The sequence below is a fragment of the Lonchura striata genome, chromosome Z, assembly GCF_046129695.1.
Source record: "Lonchura striata isolate bLonStr1 chromosome Z, bLonStr1.mat, whole genome shotgun sequence".
Classification (NCBI taxonomy): domain Eukaryota; kingdom Metazoa; phylum Chordata; class Aves; order Passeriformes; family Estrildidae; genus Lonchura; species Lonchura striata.
In genome coordinates, this window is record NC_134642.1 from 4,473,857 (window position 1) to 4,495,453 (window position 21,597).

Consider the following 21,597-nt stretch of genomic DNA (forward strand, 5'->3'; position numbering starts at 1 on the left):
TCCCTTGCTAACCCTGAAAATATTTGCAAGTTCTGAATGGGATTTCTAAAGCACGCCATGTTGGAAAACACTGCCCCAGCAAAAGCAGTGACAGCTTCATTCCTATGTTCAAGAGTTTCACCTGGGTGTTTTCTGTCACATCTCACTTATTTAACACTTTTAAGAGCTGTTTCTAATCATGCAAAAGGATCCCATAATAAATTGATCAAAGGAGTGAAATTCTGAATTGCCCAGGAAACCTGGACAAGCCAACATCTAAAAATGTGTCTTCCTGGTGACCAGCCCACCAGCTCTCAAGAGAAACCCCACTCTGCAACAACCAAAACTTCCATCTGCCAAAAGAGATGTCTGCAGCTTCCTTCCAGATGAATATTTCAGGAGTATCACTGTCGCCTTATGGAATAGCACAGCCACCTTTGCTTAGGTGATCTTCCACTTGTGAACAAGCGGGTGAAGGAATAATAGTTCATAATGTGGAGCATGGGGGGGAATCCTCACTTTGTCAGCTTTCTGGTGTGCTACAGAGCAGCAAGCAGCACACAAAACTGCAAATAATACTGAAAATAATACTGAAAAGTAGGCAATCCTGATGGCTGAGGTGAGAGACAAAGTGTGTATAGCTGATCCTGCAGCAAGGCTAGACAGTCAAGGTTTCGAGCATCCCACCTAAGAAGAATTTATACTTTTTCTGATGCACATGCTATGCAATTACCAGTTCTGACACATGCATAAAGCAATCTGTAGAGACTTACTGCTTTTTAATTGGAAACACAGATAAACTGAGTAGAGATTTCTGTTCCTACTGTAACTTTTTTTACAATGTAGCATTTTAACTGGCAGATCTACCTTTTAAATATAATGATTGTGCAACACCTTCTATTTCCAATATTAACTAATTATCTTGGCTTTTATAGTAATACAACCAAGCTAACAATAAAATAATAACCCCAGCAACCCCAGCTCACTTTAGGCCTTGGCTGTGCACCAAGCTCTTCTCTGATTTCAGCAAAATCTGTAACTGATAGAGTTATTATTGAGATTGAAAGATCTAATAAATGCCCACTGTTACTAGCACCTGCTGCTTCCCCTCTTGTACAGCAGAGACCAAGCTCCAAGACACCACCGTCCCTTGGCACTGTACTTGTTGTATGTTACTGAGGGAGTGTTTTCTACAAAGTGTTGTTCAGCCACATCCGTAATGCAGGGGTGAAGATGAGAACTGAACCCGTCACTGACACCACCAGAAATAACCACAGGAAGATCCGATCCAGGACTTGAGCTACAAACTTCCAGTCTTGTACAACCTGGGAAGGACAGAGGGAGGATAAACATAAATAGTAACAAGCCTGGTACTGTGTTAATACTGCTACATAGCTCCCCAAATCTGTTTTAAAATTAGATTTTTGTAGTATGTGGTAGCCTAAAACTAACAGAGATCACCTTTTCAGCACTCATAACTGAAAATCACTCAAACCCCCAAAGCAATTCCATAGTTCTATGCACGTGGTGATGAGACTTCCTCAGCCTGCACAAAAGCTTTTAGTTAAATGCATCTATGAAAATTTACAGACTTAGCCTTGAGGATGGCTTTCCAGTGAACTGGATTTCTTTTTACAGACCTGCATCTCCCTGTAAACTCCAGGATGAGGCTCTGACACAACACTTGTCACAGGCATTGATTCCAGTACCAGCAGTTCAATTTACTTGTGTTTGCATATGTGATTTGTTGGCTCAGACTGGGTACACTCAGGAGGGGAATTTTGAATGGTGATTGCTGGCACAACTATGCTTAGTGAAAAGTGCTATTTATTAAGTTGATTCAAGGAACCTTTTTATTAAAATTATTTCCGCTTCAAACAGGTATTAGTCATGGACAGTATGTGTTCACATTCTACATGTTTGATTTACTGCTCTTGCTTCTGCTGCAGTCCTCTCAGCACAGTTTAAACAAAGCCCTAGCTCTTGCTAGAAGGATGCTAACAGAAGTTTTTTCAAATGCTGCTAGCTGCATTGCTCTGCTGTCCTACCCTCGCATGAGATTCATTGTTTGCAAACACAGTAATTTGCTATTTTAAAGGCCAGGGGGCTCATTGAGAGGTGAAGGATAGTAGCTGGGAGCTAATCTAAACAAGTGTTAGTGAAAATCTGGAAGACCTTCATTCAAAACAGAGCAACTATGCAGTGCACAGTATGTGCTGGGAGGCCAGGACTGGCACCTGGCAAATACCATAGATATAAGTCTAACTGTAAGTGTAAAAGTTACATTTTTGAGTATATGAGTTTAGAGGCTTCCAGATTTGTGTGTATCCCAAGTTTACACAGGACAAGGTTATTCAAATAAACCCAAACCAGGAATTCCTCCAGGAGAGGCTCCTGGAGTTTCTGGCATGTGTGAAGAGCAGGGACTCCCACAGAATAATATGCTTCTGCTTGAAGCTATGTGTTGTCTCAAAAAACATTATTTATCAAGGTCTGCTGAAGAATATGTCTAGAGGAGAGCAGGAAGAAGAGGCAAAGGGAAGAGCATGAAGAAAAGGAAAGAGTTTGGAAGCCATTGCTGTCAAGGAAAGAGTGATTCCCTCTTTGCCCTCCTTCCACCTACCTGTCTGATGAAATGCTCCTTTTTAACATGCCTGGAAATGTACCGAATGGAGTCAGCTGCCTTTTCCAGAAAGGCAATAACAACTTTTTCTCCGTCTTTTGCTTGCTTGTATTTCTGCTTCCCCAGAAACTTTGATTTCGAGGTGGTTCCCTTTTCTTCAGTCTCTGAGAATGAGTAGCGATCTACATGGGCCCTCATGCAGAGCAGACGAGGCAACTTCTGGAGAAAGAGCCTTTTAACCCAGGGTGCCATGGGATGGTAAGTTGCTGAGGATCGGTGGTGGACATTGATGACAAACACAGTCACAATGATAGAGAGGGTCACAAAAATCATGATGAAGAGCAGATACTCACCGATCAGAGGGATGACTTTGGAAGAAGAAGGGATTATTTCCTCAATCACTAAAAGGAAAACAGTGAGGGAGACTAGAACTGACGTTGACAATGAAAGCTTTTCACCTTCATCTGAAGGTAGGTAAAACACTAGGACAGTTAAAAAAGACAATCCCAGGCAAGGGATTATTAAGAAAAGAGTGTAAAACAATGGAAGGCGCCTCAACACAAAGGAGTAAGTAACAAATGGGTAAGAATACAGCCCATCCTTCCTGTTGCCTTTCATACCTTTGGCGTTTAAGATCTCCCACTCCCCATTATCAAAGAAGTCTTTCCTGTCTACATTTTCATCCACTAAAATCAAGTCCACCATATTGCCATCATATGTCCACGACCCAAACTTCATGGAGCAGTTCTGCCTGTCGAAGGGGAAGAAGGTCACATCCATTGTGCAGGAGCTCTTATAACTGGCCGGTGGTGTCCAGGTCACCACTCCATTGTACTTCACTATGGCTTTGGTCATCAGGGATCCCTCAAAACGTCCATCAGCACTGGGAGTTGGACAGGAAGAAACAGTACCAAGTTCAGGACTGTGTTTGCCCCAGTCACACCCCATTTGAGCTCTGCTTTCTGTCCCTCACCTGGAGCACAAGGTGCACAACATTCACACTGCCTACAGAAGCAGCCTTCTGACAGCACACACAAGCCTCATGGTAGCTGACATACCTTGCCCAAGCTCTGGCCCAAGCCCAGAGCAAGGAGCCACACTACTCACTTTTCAAACAAAACGATGTCGGGAAGCCACAGAGACTCAGAGGGGATCCGGATAGCGGTGATCCCACCGTATTCATCTGGATTCCAGGAGAGCTTGTGGTCGATCCATTCCTAAAAAAAACAGCAGAGTTCTCTGCCTACTCATATGCAGCAGCCTCTTTCCTCACCCTCACGTTTGCCTCAACAACTGCACAGCACAGCACAGCAGGCAGAACCTGCTATGAGGCTGCTCAGCTGCAGAGAGGGTGCCAGACTGGCATGGCTGGGAGGTGACGATCCTCACAAGCACTGCCCCTCCAGACACAGGTGAGACCCCAGAACCCATCCTTGCAAAAAAAACCAAAATTGCTCTTTCATCAGAAGGATCTGCAGACTATTGCAGGAAAAATAATATTATGTTATTGTAAAGTATGTGATAAGTATTTGATTACAAAAGCAGAGAGGGTCCTCTCCATTTTCATCATGCTGAACTCTAGATTAATTTCTCCCTCCTTTTTTTGATTTTCAGGTAGGGAGATCATAACAAAATGGCTCCAACAACCTGGAGATTTCCACAGAAAGGCAATGGAAAATCAGCTCTCTGATCCTTGTTCATTATTGATGAGGATATTCATTTGCCCACAGAAATAGCAGCAACGTCATGCAAGAGCTGTAGACTCTGGTCAATACCAAGAAGTGGAAAATGAACAAATTTCCATTAAGCTGCAGCACTAAGAGACCTCCAGGGATGTGGAGGTCTCAGCCTTCACTGGGTAATTTCCTCCATGACTTAGGATGAACCAAAAAAGCAATATTGTCTATTAATTGTCCATATGGTTCTGTTATGTGTAATATGGATAATTCGTGCCTATAAAGTGATATATATAGATGTAATATGTTATATTGCCAAGAAATATTTCTATAAAGTTTTAAGCATGCGAATCAGAGCCAGGGGATTGCCTCACATATGTTGAAACCTGACAAGAGGGAGGAGTGCTTCATTTGCAAACGAATAAACGTGGCTCGCCTGGAGATGGGTCGTTTCCCAAGGTGATCCAAGGAACTCCCAAGTGATAAATATCTAAGCTTGAGATAGCTGCAGCTAGCTGCAGCCACCAGAAAGATACATCCTAATGCCAAGTTCCAGTAACTCAATCAGGGATGTACATCACTCTCGGACATAGTTTTTTTCAACTCAAGTAGAGAAAAGAAATTCTATTAATATGCGGGACTCTGAATGGAAAGAAAAGCCTGATCTCCAAAAACTCTGCCTCAGGCAGAATAAACTGTATAAAAACTGCTTAAACAGGATGGTCAGTGTGAACACAGGGGACCCTATGCTGCAGGGGTCAAACCTGTGTCTCACCCTGCACCAATCCAGGGCTTGGCACTGACCTTTTTGATTGGATTGTGGCTATCTCGGATCTATTTTTATTGAATATCAGATTTGGCTCGATTAATTTTTACTTATAACAGTTCCCTTCTCATTTCTTTGATTCCACATGCTTTTCACAGCTGTACTAGAGACTTTTGTTATTGTTCAGGCATGGAAAGAGAGGAGGGCCATTGCTGTTCATAGCCTCAGAATCAGGGACAGAGTACACTACTTTTAGCATTATCTTTTCTATGAGGATGGGTATCTCACAGATGTTTCCAGAAGGCTGTTAAGTGGTCACAGTCTCACCTGTGTCCTGGACACTTCCTGCAATGGGTACAACGGGGCTTAGGCTGGAAACATACATCATGCAAGGGGACAGCCAGGGCCAGCATCAACCAACACAGTCATCTTGTAGCTTCCAATAAGACAAAAGCAGCAAATACCCTCTGAACCACCTGAAGATAGAATCATCCCTCTGGAGTTGAATTGGAGCAGCCCCTTGGCCTGGGTGATTTGCTCCATCTGCAATACTCCTCACTTTCCCCCTCTGGCCCAGCTAAAGTGCTCTTTCATGTCTGCAAGGCAAATGGTTGTTTCTTCTTACTAGAGCAGAAAATGGGCTGTGTGCAGATTTGGATGAACAGTTTAAAACAGGAATCTCCCTGTGGGCTATGCTGACACAAACCATAACAGCAGATGCATAAGGCTCTTTCCTCTCTTCTCCATTTTTTCCAAGCTGCTCCAGACTATACAATTGCTCTCTCCTTCCTCCAGTTCTACCAAATTTCCATTTCTGTGCTGCCATTGAAGAGTTTAACCTACCACTAGTGGAACAAAATACACTAGACTCACAGCCTTGACCCTTGCTAGTAGACCCCACAGCTTGCCTGAATCCAGACACTTTCTCAGCAACCATTAAAGGCTCCTCTGAACCTTGTGTATCAGCCTCCTTCTGCATCAAGTCCCACCATCTTGAGCACAAAGATGTTTGAGGTTAACTAAAAAAGGAAATGAAAATGCTTGTGTTTAAGGTTTGCTTATCCAAGAAAAGTAAAACTGTTGCTGAGAAATTATGAAGGTGGTCAGGAGCAATCAGCATGGATTCACTAAAAGTAAATAATGCTTGATTGACCTCATTGCCTTCCATGATGAAACAACTCCCTGGATGGACAAGCAGAGAGCACTGCATGGTGTCTACCTTGATTACAGCAAGGCTTTCAACACTGTCTCTTTCACAATATCCTTGTAGGCAAACTCAGGATGTATGGAGTGGATGAGTGAACAGTGAGGTGGATGGAGACCTGGCAGAACAGCAGATCCCAAAGAGCTTGTAATCAGTGCCACAGGGTGGAAGCCTGCCACTGATGGTGCCCCCCAAGGTTCCATACTGGGCCTAGTGTTGCTTAACTTATTCACCAGTGACTTAACGAAGGGCAGATGAATTCTCAGCATGACACAAAGTTCACAGGAGTGGCCAATACCCCAGAGGGATGTGCAGCCCTTCAGAAGGACCTTGACAAGCTGGAGGGGTGGGAAGAGAAGAAACATCTGGAATTCAACAGAGACAAATTCAGGGTCCTCCATCTGGGAGGAACAACCCCAGGCACCAGCACAGGCTGAGGGTGACCTGCTGGGAAGCAGCTCCGTGGAGAAGGACCTGGGGGTGCTGGTGGACAACAAGCTGTCCATGAGCCAGCAGTGTGTCCTGGGGCCAAGAGGCCAATGGGATCCTGAGGAATAGGAAGAGCATTGCCTGCAGGTTGAGGGAGGTGACCCTGACCCTCTGCTCAGCCCTGGTGAGGCACATCTGGGGTTCTGTGTCCAGTTCTGGGCTCCTCAGGACAAAGAAAACATGGAGCTCTGAAGCAGATCTGGCAGAGGGTTACAAAGATGATGAGAGGACTGGATCATCCCTCTTACAAGGAAAAGCTGAGGGAGCTGGGCCTGCATGAGCACACAACCTCCACAGCAGGACACCTGGGTCAGGCACAGGTATTTAGTGCTCAGCCTGAGCTCCTGAGGGCACGTATACATGTGAAAGCCACAGCCTGTGCCTCATTTCCACTCCCTTTGCACTACCTTGGGTCTTGATGTTCTCAGCTCATCAGATGGAGAAGCAGTGTTAGAAATGGTAACAACTCCAGAGAGTCCAGCTCTGGGAAATCGCAGTCCTGTGTTTTTCCTGAGGAGCTGCCCTGGCTAAAGTCTGAGGATTCCAAAGTCTTCCAGAGAAATCAGTGTGTCTAAAGTTCACAGGGCTTGGTCCTGCAGGTGAGTGCCACAGCCTGCACAGAGAGTGGGTTGGAAAGGAGAACAGATGAGGGCCCTTTACAGAAGGGTTCTGCTCTCTGCCCAAGTGAATACTCAAAGTAAGGGAGCCAGGATGTGGTTTTGTGCACAAAAGGGGCTCTACAATTGCAGCAAAAGGTGGGGAAATTGTAACTCTGCAGAGTATTAATTCAGGGCAGGTTCCTAGCAGTTGTATTTGGGTCAGAGAGAAATTTCTCCAGCAAAAGGGGAAAATCCTGTCTTCCCCACAGTGAGGGGAAGTCTGAGCTTTTCCCTCTTCAAGGTAGAGATCATCTTTACACACAATATGCATATTTGTTTTTAGAGGTCTTGCTCCAGCCAGAATCTCACACTCACTGCAGCAGTATAGGACCCAGACTGAGAGAAAAACTGAGTCCCATTTCTCCTCCACCAGCCCAGTGACCTCCAAGAATCTTTTCTCATGGCATGATTTCAGGTACGGTTTGTTTTTTGTGTCCTTTTCCCGGGATCAGCTGACATCTTTACAGATACTCACAAGGCTGAGAGACTTAAAATAATTGTCACAAGGTCAATAAACTGGTGCAATGTAACCTAAACCAATAACAGTATTCTTCAGGAGTGAAGAAGAAGAAAGGAGACCTAACAGTTCAACTTGCACCTTTCTCTCATTTGTACAAATCACTATCTGTTCCAAAAACAATTAGGATAGAGAGATCTGATTAATTTGCTATAGCTTTTAATGGGAAAAGTTCTGTGTTGCATGCGTTTAGCATACTGGCCTCTTCTTTCTCTTGATATATGCTGAGGAATAAAGAAATCTATCCGAGGCACCACTCCTGGCTCAGGCAAGGGAGACAGTATTTGTGTGACCTCTAAGTATGAGACAGGATAGTCCCTCAGGGCACATACAACATCCCAGGGATAGCCACTGCAGTACCAGCTGTGTCACTTCCCTGAAACAAATACTGTCTTGAGCACACAGCTGGGCTGCAGGTCAGGAGGAGAGGGTACCCTGTGACCTAAAGGCCTATTTGCCTGCCTTTCTGTCTCTATACATAGTCTGAAGTGAGAAGAGTGAAGTAAAAACCTCAGGTTAGGTATCTTGGTGCTGGCCACTCAGCACTGTGAAGTGGGATGGATGGCACAGTGACTGGCAAACTGAGATGGCTACTCAGCTAAGCAGTTCCCATGGGGAAAAGGGAGGTCTGATGTGGTCTAATTTACCTGTTTCAGCCACACGTTGGTTGTCATCAGCTGATTCTTCTCATCCTAGAGTGATACAAGGGAGAGAGGATTGCAATACCAAAGCAGCCATTAGAAACAGACCCTATGCCTGCTGAGTCCACCCCTGTGCCAAGATGAGGAGATCCCTATGGTCCTGTTTCCCCATGGGCTTGGATCTTCAGTCATCATTGAGAGAAACTCTGACTTTTTTAGGTGCTGTCCCTGCCATCGCTGGGAGTCTCTGAGGCTGGAAAACCGAGGTCCAGCATTCCACAGGAGCTCAAAGGAACCATATACCAAAGACCCAGGATGCAGCAGGGCTCAGCCAGCAAGAGGAATCAGGTCATGCATGGTTGTAGGCTCATAGGATGGCTCATCTCCCCACACTGCACAGCCTGGAGTGAGTTTGGGAAGATACAAGCTGAAACATTGTCCTAAGTGTGTAAATAACGCACAAAATTAGAGTGTGCCTTCCACAGCACAAGGGGACATTACCAGGGGCTGGGGGATGTGAGTAGCACACTGCTGTGTGGGTACCTCTGGGCATTGTGCAAATTCCACCACGGACTGCAGCAGAAAGAGAAGGGAAAATTTGCACAAGAGCAGAAACACAGGATTAGCTATTTTGCCTCGAGAGTTTTATCTTAGTGACCAGATGGGTTAAGACTTGAACTATCTTTGGCCTCAATGCAAGCTTGATTGGAATGAATAATGTCCAACTCTCTCAGTCCTTTCCTGTAGCTGTCATTAAATTGCAACATAGATGTCAAAGACTGTCTGCAATGGGTTGTTTGATTAAAACCTTATGGAAATTAGGCCTTTTTCCCTGAGAACAACAAGGAAAAAAGGACCTTCAGGTTTCTGTCAAAACAAATGAGACCTACAGTCCATGCTAGGGGTAGAGGGGAGCTGGGGTGGGGAAGAAGGTCATACCACTAGCAGCATTTCATGCTCAGTGTTTTGCTGCCCACCCATCGCTGTACATTTTTTGTGTTAGGAGGCAAAAGCTAATTACATTACCAGTCCTCTCAGGTGAAGGCACAACTATCTACAAAAGTGGTGTTTTACTAACACAACACTTACCACATCCACAAGCTGTGATATCTTTAACCCAAAAAGGACTTTGATGGTGTCGTTGGAGTTTTCCACAGGGCGGACCCATTTCTGATAGCCTTCAAATAAGTGCTTGAGGAGCGCATCCTCATTTTCAGCAACTGAACTGAAGGCATTCACACCTGGAAGAATGCAACACAGAGTGGAGGCATTGCCAGAAAGAAGACATGGAGAATGCCATGACCTTGAAAAAGTGAGACAGAGCAAGGATGTGAGGAAAATTCACCTTTAGGCAGGTCTTGTCATGTACAGCAAATTGTGCAGGAATTCAGATGCACAGCCTCACAGCAGAACCAGGGCCAGTGAACCAAAAGGCAAGATAGCCCAAGACCAACTCACATTAAAATAAAAACATCAGATCAGAGCACTAATGACTTTGTGCCTTGAGTTTGCAAAAGCAAAAAGAGCCCATCTGGCAGCAACAGGAGCTGGATGATGCAGTCAGATCTGCCAGGCACACAGCCATCACAGTCTGTACCTGTGTGACTTGTGACTCTCACAATCACTGATAGCAAGCTCCCCCTTCCCCTTGATACCATGAAGGGGAAAGGGCAGCTCAGACTCTTTATCCTTTCCCAAACTTCAGCCCCACTCCCTATGGTGTTGAGGTTCTGACATGATCTCCATCTCTTCCCTTGTGCACATACACAGCAACCAAGGGTGAGAAGGATTTTATCTCTTCAAAACCACCACGGAGGAAAAAAGACTGGCCCCACACACCAGGCATCACAGCCAATTTTGCTGTGTCAGGAGTCAAAAGGGACCTCACAGGGCCCAGCTTGTGCCTTGCCAGCCCCAGGGTGAGCAGAACATCTGTGCCTGGATTGCCAAGCAGCAGGAGCAGGAGGGGTCTGCAGGCAGAGGGTCATGGCCCATGGATGGTGCCAGGATTTGGCAGCAGCAGAGCCCTGGAGGGCACAGTCAGTGTGTTCCCACACCGTGTGCATCAACACCCAGAGTTAAGGCAGCCCGCAGCAGGGCCCCTGTGCCACATGGAGAGAAAGGATAACTCAAACCCAGCAGCCCCTCCAGGGAGAGAACTGGAGGCAGAGGGTTTAGCTCTGCCTCTACATGGAGGAAAGGATGTGGCCACAGACCACTGTCTCTGCCCGTGTCCCCATCTGCTGCTCATCTCCTGAGCACAACAGGCTCCTCCACCTCGGTCAGGGTCTGTCTGAGGGTGCAGACAGGGCTAGACCTCACAGCAAGCAACACAGGTTGAAGCACTGCCCAAAGCAAAAACCTGATCTCATAACAGAGCTTTCCATGGAACAAAATCTTTCTTTAACGCTCTCCGGATCCCCCCAGGATAGCAGAAGCTCCAAGCAACACCGTTATTCCCCACTTCCAGCCACAGCAAGATACCATTCCTCTTTGAGGAGCTATAAATTCCAAAACCTGTGCTTGCACTCACAGGATAACAACTTTACTGTCAGATGTTCTAACACAAGCTGTGTTTGTCCTCTGTAGCTGCAATACAGCTGTGGTGGGGTTACCAAGCCCTGGGCAGGCTGAGGCTGGCTGGCCACAGGGAGCTTTCACACTCATTTCCACCTGCTTCATCCCAGAGCCATGCATGTCTCATGAAGCTGCCAGCATAGTTTATAGTGGTCCTGTGGCCACACTCTGCCTTGTCACTTTGTCACAAACCCTTGAGGTCTGCTATTTCCACAATTAACCCTGGAACAAGCCCCTTCTGCTTGTTCCAGGGTTAATTCTCATGCCAGAGCTGACCCTAGGTCTACCACAGCAAAGGACAGAGACTGCAGACTGTCCTAGGAAACTAGATTGGCTGCCCAAACATGGCAGAGGGGTATTGCATCTGCAGCAAGAAGAAGAAAGAACACATTCCTCCCCCCTCATCACCCACAACCTCAGAGGTCCAATCCCTTAACTATAAGAATCTTTGCAGAGACTCCATCTCCCAGACATTTCTTTTTCCCTTTAGATTCATAGGGGTGTATGGTTGTTAAAAAAAAAGTTCAACAGAAAAGCCATTGAATAGAAAAATCCACAACCCCAAAATATGCACAATTAAAACCAGCTCTGTCTTACTGCCAGAATACATCCCTGTTTTTATTTGAGTATGACATCCTGCACACATATATGCAGCCACACACCCTCTGTGTCCGTGGGTGTTCACGACCTCCCTCAAAAGAAAAGGTACCTAATGCTCCAACTGGGTACAGAAGACAGGTGGTAAAGATGGGTTTGGGGCTGGATATGTTGAATCTCATCTGCTGAGAAAGTCACAAAAAAGTGAAAAAGACTTGAGGGGTCTCACAAGGAAGAAAGCCAGAAGGAAGAAGATTGCTGCCTCTCTAAGACAGCCTCAGTACTTCCACAAAGACAGCTTAAAAACGAAGTTATTAATAAGAAATATCATGTGGGAAAATAACCTAACAATTCCTTTGTCCAAGCCCTATTTTATGATTAAGCTAGATAAAACCATGGAGAAAATATTGAACAAGGTAGCACTGCCTTTGAAAAAAAAACCAAAAAAAAAATAAAAAAAAAACCAAAACAAAAACAAAACTCCCAAAAAAACCAAAAACAAAAAAAAAAAAAAGAGAGAAGCAGACATAGGACAGAGACATCCCTGAATCTACCATATGATACACTGAGAGGCAAAAACCGGGGAGTTTCCTGGCAGGTTAACATGCATTCCAGTACTCAAGCCCTGTCTGCCATCTCCCCCAGGTTCTTGTCTCTCTCCGTGATCTGTCCAAGTAGCAGTTCCCCATGGGTGCAGAACAGAAGTTCTGGGGCAGAAAGTCTGCTAAACAAATGTGCAAAACACCCCAATTAAGTAGAGACAAGACACAGCTTTTTATCTGCTTGCCTGAAGCATTTCAGATTTTTCTCTTGGTAACAGAAATTCTCCCTTAATTCTCTTTAGCAGCCAAAAGTAGACCTTAGGATTTTTTGTTGAATTCTAGCCAGCAATTGCCCCATCACCAGTAATTAAAACCTAGTTGTCAAACTGATCGTGGTTGCAATACAAAGGCAGCAACTGATACAACCCTCCTCTGCCACTTACACAGCGTTTAAAGGATTTACTGTATCCCAGAAAGCAGCAGCTATTTGGAATAACAGGGAAAAAAAAGCATATTGAACACTTGCAGCTCAGCTTGGAAGAAGAAGAAATCACACCTACCTGAGCAGCTCAGACACAGCACAATGAGCACTAGGCAAAGCATGGGTACCACCGTGGCTTTTCCTTTAAATCTGATCTTCTGTTTCCATTAGCAAGTGGGTCTCATCTTTGTAGGGGACCAAAACAATCTAGTTAAAAATCGAAGCAGACAGTTGAGTCTGTAAGGCAAGGCAGCACCTTTCTAGCCTTATCTTGCCCTCACTATGACGCTTGGTAAATCACACTTCATTGATTTTCAGTCAGCTGTCACATCCCATAAGCCTTAAACAGGGCTCTGGGTCCTAAACCCTGACTGATCTCTTTGTGGCAGTATTTACACGGCTATAAGCACTGCGGTCTAGGAGTATGCATGAGGAAAGTCTTTTAAGGAGGAGAAATATCTTTTATGCTACTGCTAATTACAGCTGGGAAGAAAAAAAAAAAAAAAACAGGCTGCAGTTCAGACCCAAAGATAAATCAGATGCCTTAAAGATTATCTGTTTGTTCCAGCTGTATCAGCTGTAGGGACAGACCTGACTTAGCTTATTCCATGCTACACTTGCTATTCCGGAGCTATAAAATGGATTTGGGGAAGTAAGCGGGAAAACGATGCTGATTTCTAAATTTATATCTCATACACAAAACATCACAGGCAGCAGCACGGAAGTCCTTGCACTGTACTACCCACTGGCACAGCTCAACAGAAAATGTTGCCCCAGGATCTTGTGTTTAGCAATGGGAGTGATGATTATTTAGCCAGTTCCTCTGTTGTCAGACGTCTGTCAGTCCTCCCCAGTGACACCTCACACAAGGCTCCTTTCAGAAACAGCAGAAACTGGTGTTATCACCAGAAACTGCTGATAATCAAAAGGGATGCAGGTTCCACCTTTCCCATCCCCTTGACACTCATCTGCTGAAGGATTATCAAGATATTCTCTGTTTTCTTCTCAAATGAGAGTTACTTTGGCATATCTCTCCAAAGAGGAGGTTTTCTTCTGAACTTCCCAGGTTTAAGGAAGAGGCTTACAAAATTCTTTTAGTTTGTCCTCAAACCCAAATCCTGCTTTGATTATTTCTTGCTGGCTATTCAATTCCTTGCTGACTTTTATATGGGAAGCCTGGGTTTTTTCAGCAACACTGGGTACACTTCTTGCAGTGGCCCAGCTTTTTGGTACAATCACAAGTTTTGTGATTCGTATTTGTCTTATCTAAGGTCCTCACAGAGTACTGATAACTGGCAGCTGTAACCTTACCAGATTATTAATCTTTCTGCAATGAAAATGTTGCCATGTAAGTGTGGTTCAAAGTCACATTGCTGCTGCAATGTAGCATCCTATCAATTTTTTATGCTTCTGTGGCCTTGCAGCCTACCACATCCCCAGCTCTCAGGCAGGCCACTTTCCATCATGTTTGTGGTCCTGTACAGGACTCAGCACCCTCAGATCATCCATCTTTTAGCTTCATGACTGAAGCCCCAGCCTTTGCCCATTGACACCTCTGACTGTAGTTACTGCCTAAGATTGCATTTAGGCATTCTCTGTTAGGCAATATGAGATACACTTATTTCTGACAGGGCTTTAACATGCTGCCTTGCAGCAATGGATTTAATTTATTGTTTGCCTATAGGAGCAGGCTTTTTGCTACTTCATGACAGTTGATTAGAGAGAAATACAGAGTATGTTGTGTTAAAATTGCCTCCATTCTCTGCCTAGACTGTGACAAGAGGTAAGGGCCAGCTTTGCCTGGTCATTGGCTTCCAGGGTTACCAGAGAGCCAGAGGAGAGTATTACAGCCAGAAATTCCGTTTGCTTGTTGTTTTCTGTTCACAAATCTTTATGCAGCCATGCACTCCAACATTTTGGAAAGGAAGGTATGCATGAATATTCCATTTTGCCAGACAGGCCATGAAGCATGAGGTACATCCACCCTGAGGTAGCAAATTAATTCTTGGGCAGAACTGTTTGTGGCAGTACCTGAGTGGCTGATGAGAAAATGTCATTGCTTCTCCACAGTTTTCATAGGATTTTTAACTAATATGAGGCTGCAATTCCAGGCTGCAAAGAGCCAGGTACTGCTTAGACATAAGCAACACTAGAAGCCTCACCCTCTAGGCAGCAAAAATGCCAAGAAAAAGAAAATTAGAAGTCTACCTAGAGGCACAAATCCATCCATTTGAGCACACATGGTTAATAGTAGCAGCAACTGAAAACTCAGGGTTACAATGGACAGTCCTAAGCCATGTTACCTGAAGGTACCATGCAGTCAAGCATGGAAAACACAGATTCCAGGGGAAGGTGACAGTGCTGGCTGGCAATCAGGGGGTGGGAAATCTGGACTAAAGTGAAAAGGATGGTGAAGAGGAAGGACATAGATGGGAGATGCTCTGAAACCAGAACTCTGAGGCTTTGTTTCAAAAACCCAGTAGAGTTTGCTGCACCCCTAGGTTTGTCAGCTCCAGGAAGAAGAAAAGAGAGATAAAGCAACACTACAGAACAAGAGACACTTTTCGGTAGACGTGTCTTCTCCCTCCCAAACCCATCTCAGCCTCCCTGGTCCCTGTGGGTGACATGCCAGAAGCCAGTGCAGGCCCATCTGGAATGCCAGGACTTGTGATGGAGCCAGGATCCCTGGAGCTCCCAAGGGAGGACTGAATCCATCTTGTACCATTTGGCATGACACAGGAAGACAGCAGATGAACACCTGCCCATAGAACTATGCTATCAATTGTAACTATATCAATATTTTAGAAAATATTTGTTTAAAAGTAATAGAAGAAAAGGATATGTAAAAAAGTGTCACAAAACAGATGTTCTCAGATGTTCATGAGAGAACAGGATACAGGATGTAGTTTGAGATAAGTAAAATCCCAAAACAGAATAGACCTCAGGATAATTAAAGAATCGGCCTTGAAATGGACAAAATTGGGATGATTCCAGGTATCTATGAAATAATAAGGCTTCTTTTTGGACTACAATGCTGGCTTCTATAACACAAGCCTTGGGGCACATGTGCAACCTACAGGGTTGTTCAAAGGACGGTGACAATGATGAGAAGCCTTCATCAGAAGCGAACACTGAAAAGCCAAGAAGACCCCTTAGCAGCAAGTAGAGCATGTGCTATGCTGTATAGTGACATAGATTTCAAGAATTGAAAATAGGAGATTTGTGGAAAATATTGATGAATATGTATTAGCATACAGCATATAAGTTGTGTTTGGATTCCTTTGTCTTTTGTATGCGAGGCAGGGTGAGAAACCCTCTCCGTACCCCAGTCAGTTTTGCTTATGCCTTATCAGAACCTTAATCAGACTTAATTAATCTCTTCCAAATTTACTTTGTACATGCTTACTTGATTGTATTCGTTTTATATAAAATTGCTGCTCAATTAAAATTGCTGCTAAATACTAATTTTGTGGTTAATTAGACATATAGGGCTTCATTCTTAACAAAGGTGAGGGACGGTGGAGCAAAAATGGGGTGGGAAAGGGCAGAACTCCTGGAATCTCATCTTTGCCCTGACACTTCTCAGGTCCTTTCTGATCTCAGTTCTGGCCAGCAGCAGACACATCTCCTCACCTAGCAGCTTCTCAAAACCTGTGTTTTCACAGGGCAAGAACAGAGCTGTTTTTAGCCAGCTCACCAGCAATTTTTCCAGCACCAGACATTTCCATGTGCCAGACGGAACAGTTTGCAGCCAACAGCCCACCTGTCCATACATCCTGTCCACTCTCCTCCAGCTTCCTGTCTCCCTAAGCACCCTCCTTGTTTCTCTTTGCTAGCTCACTGGCCCCACCAAGCAAACCCCATTCAGTCTCTCCCTGCTACCCTTTTCCCCTCTGTGAAAAATGCATCTTTTATGATTGGCTTTTCACAAACGTTACAATGAATATTATGTGTAATGTTAGAAAGTTATGCTGTATTAATTCTCTTAAGTTGTGTGTTAAATATGGTTTTACAACACCATGCTGAAATAGAAACTCTGGGATGTAGGATTTTTTCACTAGCTCAAGCAAGAGATGAGATAATCAAGAAACTCTTCATACAGAGATGGCAGTGACTTGGGGCCCATAAAGAGTTACTGCTTCCTTATCAGAAAAGACAAACATTCTTCCACCTTCTCTCCATCTTTATGGAACCACCAGGATTAAGGGGAAGAAGTTGACAAAAACTAGAAAAGTTCTTAATTTGCAAGGAATTTATGCATCATGTATGAGATATATGAATATGCAACAGGCTATTGCTTTTAAGGTTATTCCTTTGTTCACAAGGGATGCTTTTCGTGACTTAGTGTCCGAGAGCATCTGGACATCCATAATTATTTGCTTTTTATTGTCTTGTAATTGTCCTAACTCTAAATTTTATTACTCTAATTGTATTATTATTTTTATAACCATTTTATTACTATTAAAATTTAAAATTTTTAAAAATCAAGCGACTGGTGGTTTTCACACCCTCTCTAATCCATCCCTCCTCCTCCACACACCCTGTTCCAGTAGGAGCTGCCCCACATCCCACTGCCCTCATCTCTAACTCAATGCCCCAGCACAGTTGCCACTTTGCTTCACACGTACAGGGACAAGGTTTTGAAGAACAAGAGTGGTTTCAGTCCTTGGTTTCCTTGGCATCTTGCTACCATGAGGAAAGCCCTCCTGGCCTGAAACAGAGATTTTTGGAATTCACTTAAGTTAACAGAATGAATTAAGCATTTATATTTTAGCTTGCAGAATTATGCATTGAATTTTAACCTTTTACTGGAGAAACCTCCACCAAGGTACAAAAGGGCATAAGAAAATGCAAATTACTGAAGCTTCTTACATAAAGAACAATACCAAGGAATGCAAAGAACCCATACAAAGAAACCCCTCTGTCTCCAACCTTATGCAGCCTGATACACAGAGTCAGGTAAGCACCAAAGGACCAAAAGCACACGCGCAAAGGAGAAAAGTTCAAAAGTTCAGCCATGAGGAAGACCATGGTCTTCAGCCTCAGAGACCACCAGGGATCCCTGTGCAACCACCACAGCAAACTATGTGTGCCCAGAGGGGTGTGGACCTATTTAGCATGACAGACAAGGACAGGCGGGGCCAAGGGTTGAATTCCTGCCACCTCCCATGGCCTCAATAAGCTGCATGACTCCCTGCACAGCTTTGTCCATTTCATACACTTCTCTTTGGATGTGACAGCTCCGACACACAGCCAGAATGACGGTAGCTGACAAATTTTCTTTTTGGAGCTGCTCTATCTGGCATGGGAGGATGAGGGGTTCCCTTGAAGATATCACAAAATTAAATGCTTTGTCAGAAACTGGATGAACTCTACAAGTTCTGTTCCTGCCTGCATTTGAAGGTATTTGCTCTTTATGATCTTTTTCTGAGTCAACAGAGATGGTTGTCCTGTGGGTCCACATAGTCCATGCAATCCAATTAAGGGAGATTTTTTTAGCTTTAGAAATGTATCTTGACAGAGGTAATCATTCTGGACTGTCTAAAAGATGAAAGCAATTTTCACATTTCATTAGAAATGTTTGGAAGCCAATACTTTTTTGTGTCTTTCTTCATTATATGCTATTGTAAGCTACAACAGCTACTATGCTGTTGTAAGCTACTATTTTTACAGAAAATGCAGCAGCACTAATTGTCTCAGCCATATTCAGTCTCACAAACTCAAGGTCCTATGATGTGCATGCATTTTACTTCAGATCATCCCTGCCTAAAAATAGTAGAAACTGCTCTGGCAGCAGGCCAGTCAACAGACCAGACCTCACCTCTGTCAAAATATCACAAAATCACCTTCTCCATAGGAAAACAGTGTGAGAGTTTTTGCAGAGGGTTATTTATGTAATACCACCTGCCACCTCCTACCTGTCCTTCTCTAGGGTGTCACAGTAGGGCTCAAGTCAGCCCTCTGCTGTTCTGAAAACTCCTGCCTGAGATTTTGAACTGGGATGCCAGCCTTCTATCCAGAGATGCCTGCTTGCCATGCTGAGTCTTATATTGGTAAAGGTTTCTTAAGATTAGATAGAAATGTTTACAGGAAGGAACAAAAGACAGTATATGCAGGACCATAATTTTGAACATCACTGACATTTTGGGCTTCTGTTTTCACTGATTCATAAACAAAAATAGGACACTTAAATGTAGAACTAGAAACTAACTTTCACATAACTTCCAGAATATTTCATCTATAATGACTTATTATATGAAACATTATAGTCCTCTCGAATCTCTACCTATATGCTTAAAATTCCATGTTGCCCACCTCAAGGTATTTACTTGCTATGTTAGAGTTTACAAAGCCATGCTCATGAATATGTACAAACAAAACTCCATTCAGACTTCATGCCTGAGAACACTGAGTATAGAAGAAATAAAGGGATTTAACATGCATGCATAATAGCCTATATCCTCAACAGAACAGTTCTGAGTAATATCAACTAGCCTGGAACTATGGAAAAAATTTATGTTAATCATGAATGTAAATATAGCATAGCGTACCAGATGTTCTCACCATTTCTGAATGGAGTCAGAGTATGCTTTTCGTATAATTTGCAAAAAATTAACTTTTGGGCAATATATAATCATATCAAAAGTGATGTGAAAGTAATGTTAGGTAGTAGAATGTCCTGTAATTATTTGGTAATAATGGTTTTGTAATTATTTTATATAGTTTTGTAATTATTTTTTATAACCCATTAGAGAGAAATAGATCTTAAAACTGTGTAAGCTCATCAAATAGTTTAAAGTTAGGAAACAGCAAACTGGAACATTTTTATGCCTAAACAGCTGTCCCTACCAGATGACATGTTTGATATTGGTCATTTAACTTGCTTCTTACAAGCCAGAGAAGCTGAATACAAAACCAAATGTTTACATCTTCACTGCACTAGAAAGCATAACTGATATTACCTATAAAATATGCAAAAACTAGTTTTGCCTTTTCTATCATGTCAGAATATCCTATTTCCTCTAGCTTTTAATTACCTGCCTGCGTCTAGTCAGAAGAATTAACCTAAAGGTATTTAGGTAACTTCACCTGTTAGTAAACTGATGCTGGTTTGGAATAACTCCCTGACCTGGGAACAGAATCTGACAATTTGTATATATTATGAGGAAGAGGAACCTATGGGATAACAGCCAAAATGCTCTGCAGACTATTTCCATGGTGCAGGAAAAATGGGCTGGGAAGATGTCCAGTTCTCCAACAGAAGGCCAGTGTAGGGCCAGTCCCGGCAAGATGATGGGGCAGAGGCCCTGATAGAGTTTACAGAACAAATGCCACCTCTACTAAATTTCACAAAGGCCCAAAACCACCTTTTAACTGCCTCAGACCATTATCATCCTTGTATGTACTGGGGCAGCTCCTCACATTCACTTTCAATGCAAGTCAGCAAATAGACCTGATTTCATATGGTTTGTAATGTTTTGAGGCTTTCAGTAAGCCCAGAGAGCTTGATGCATTAACACCAGGTGCAAACAACACAATAATCAGTGAAAACAAAAGGAGCAATAAAAAGATTGCAGGGTTTAATTCAGAGTTTAATTCCTCTATGAGTAATGTTTTGCAGAGGAATGTTATCAGGCACCTTACTTAGTCAGGTAAATAGCCATTTATCATTGCAGCTGGGTTTTACCTTACCATGATCTGACAGCAGCACAGCATGTGAGCTCATCTCCTGTTGTGACATCATTGGCAGCTGAAGCTACATATGACTTCATGACTTTGCTCCAAAAGAACCACGCTGTTTAGTCTTGTCTGAGACAGAGGCTGCCACAGAAACTTTCTTCTGCATGAAGCTGAGAAAAATTCATGGTGGACTTCCTTTTCAGAAATTCAAAGAAATTATGGAGAATCAAAGAAATTTTATGGGATTCAGCAAAGCTCTGCCCAAAATGTTCAGTCAGGCTTTTCAACATTTCGGCACTAGCAGGTCTTCTATAGGTTTTTTTTTTTGGTTTTTTTTGTTTTGTTTTGTTTTTCTTGAGGGGTGGAGGGGGAAAGCTACATCAGTGGTGAGGACATTGCTCAGAAAGCTCTCCCATCCCCTGGGAATTACTAAGCTCAGTTCTATATCTCTTATGTATACGAATCAAGAGGCAAGCACAATAAAAGCAAAACTCAGCTTGAAAGCACATAGTGAAATCCATTGAAATATTAAGCAAGCTCCTCTTTCCTCAGGCCAAACTCATCCATTAACCCGACGCAGTCTTCAGAGACATGCTTTTCATTCCAATGCTGTTTCCAGCTGCCTTTTCCATTTTCATCTCTGTGGTACACTTTATAGTATGAAATAGCAAAAAGTTACCAGTCCTTAAGAAAGGGTTACTGCCTCATCTTGTGAATTCAATTTCCTGTTCAGTTGCTGACAAACACTGTAACTGAGTAGGTCAGTGTCTCATTATCATGTACAAAAGATCAGAAAATGTGTTGGGAAATACAGATGTATAAATTCTGATAGTAATAATAGAAAAAAGTAGATAAATCTTTTGTTAAGAGAGAAGAGTGATGCTGTACATGAGCAAGGCGAGGCACACAAGGAACAGTCAGAGAAAATTATATACTATTCAATAGTATAAAAGATTTCTAGCAGGGAGAATAGTCTTACTTCTATACTCATATCTCATCACAGACATGATGGATTTACCAGGCAGCAAGATTTAATGGCAATCCTACTGTGGAAAACAAGCAAGGCCAATGCCATCTCCTGCATGTGTAAAGTTCTGATTTCTTCTGTCTGAAGAAGTAAAAGGTGTTGAAGGATGCTGAGCTGTTATTTGGTGTAGGAATCCACG

The 21,597-nt window shown here is 43.4% G+C and overlaps 1 protein-coding gene across 2 annotated transcripts; it reads right to left on the reverse strand.

Annotated features, from left to right (window-relative positions):
* Positions 1 to 536: 536 nt before the first annotated feature.
* CHRNB3 (cholinergic receptor nicotinic beta 3 subunit) lies at positions 537 to 21,597 on the reverse strand. 2 transcript variants are annotated; one of them, XM_021547980.2, is made up of 7 exons: positions 20,444 to 21,597; positions 12,831 to 12,958; positions 9,644 to 9,795; positions 8,561 to 8,605; positions 3,710 to 3,819; positions 2,603 to 3,485; positions 537 to 1,304 (listed from the first exon to the last, which is right to left on the reverse strand). In XM_021547980.2, the coding sequence occupies exons 2-7, from the start codon at positions 12,871 to 12,873 to the stop codon at positions 1,170 to 1,172; spliced, it is 1,368 nt and encodes a 455-aa protein (XP_021403655.1). In that variant the 5' UTR covers positions 12,874 to 12,958; positions 20,444 to 21,597; the 3' UTR covers positions 537 to 1,169. The 2 variants fall into 2 exon arrangements, with proteins under 2 accessions (XP_021403655.1, XP_077646491.1); XM_077790365.1 differs by lacking the exon at positions 12,831 to 12,958.

What these genes read in the sequence shown, in the direction of transcription:
- CHRNB3 (XM_077790365.1), bottom strand. Translation starts at nt 20,495, where the DNA reads ATGATGTCACAACAGGAGATGAGCTCACATGCTGTGCTGCTGTCAGAT. An exon ending in CCAACGTGTGGCTGAAACAG is followed by an intron (nt 3,820 to 8,560) that starts GTAAATTAGACC and finishes TGTTTTTTTTAG; the next exon opens with GAATGGATCGACCACAAGCT. An exon ending in AGGAGCATTTCATCAGACAG is followed by an intron (nt 1,305 to 2,602) that starts GTAGGTGGAAGG and finishes TGTCCTTCCCAG; the next exon opens with GTTGTACAAGACTGGAAGTT.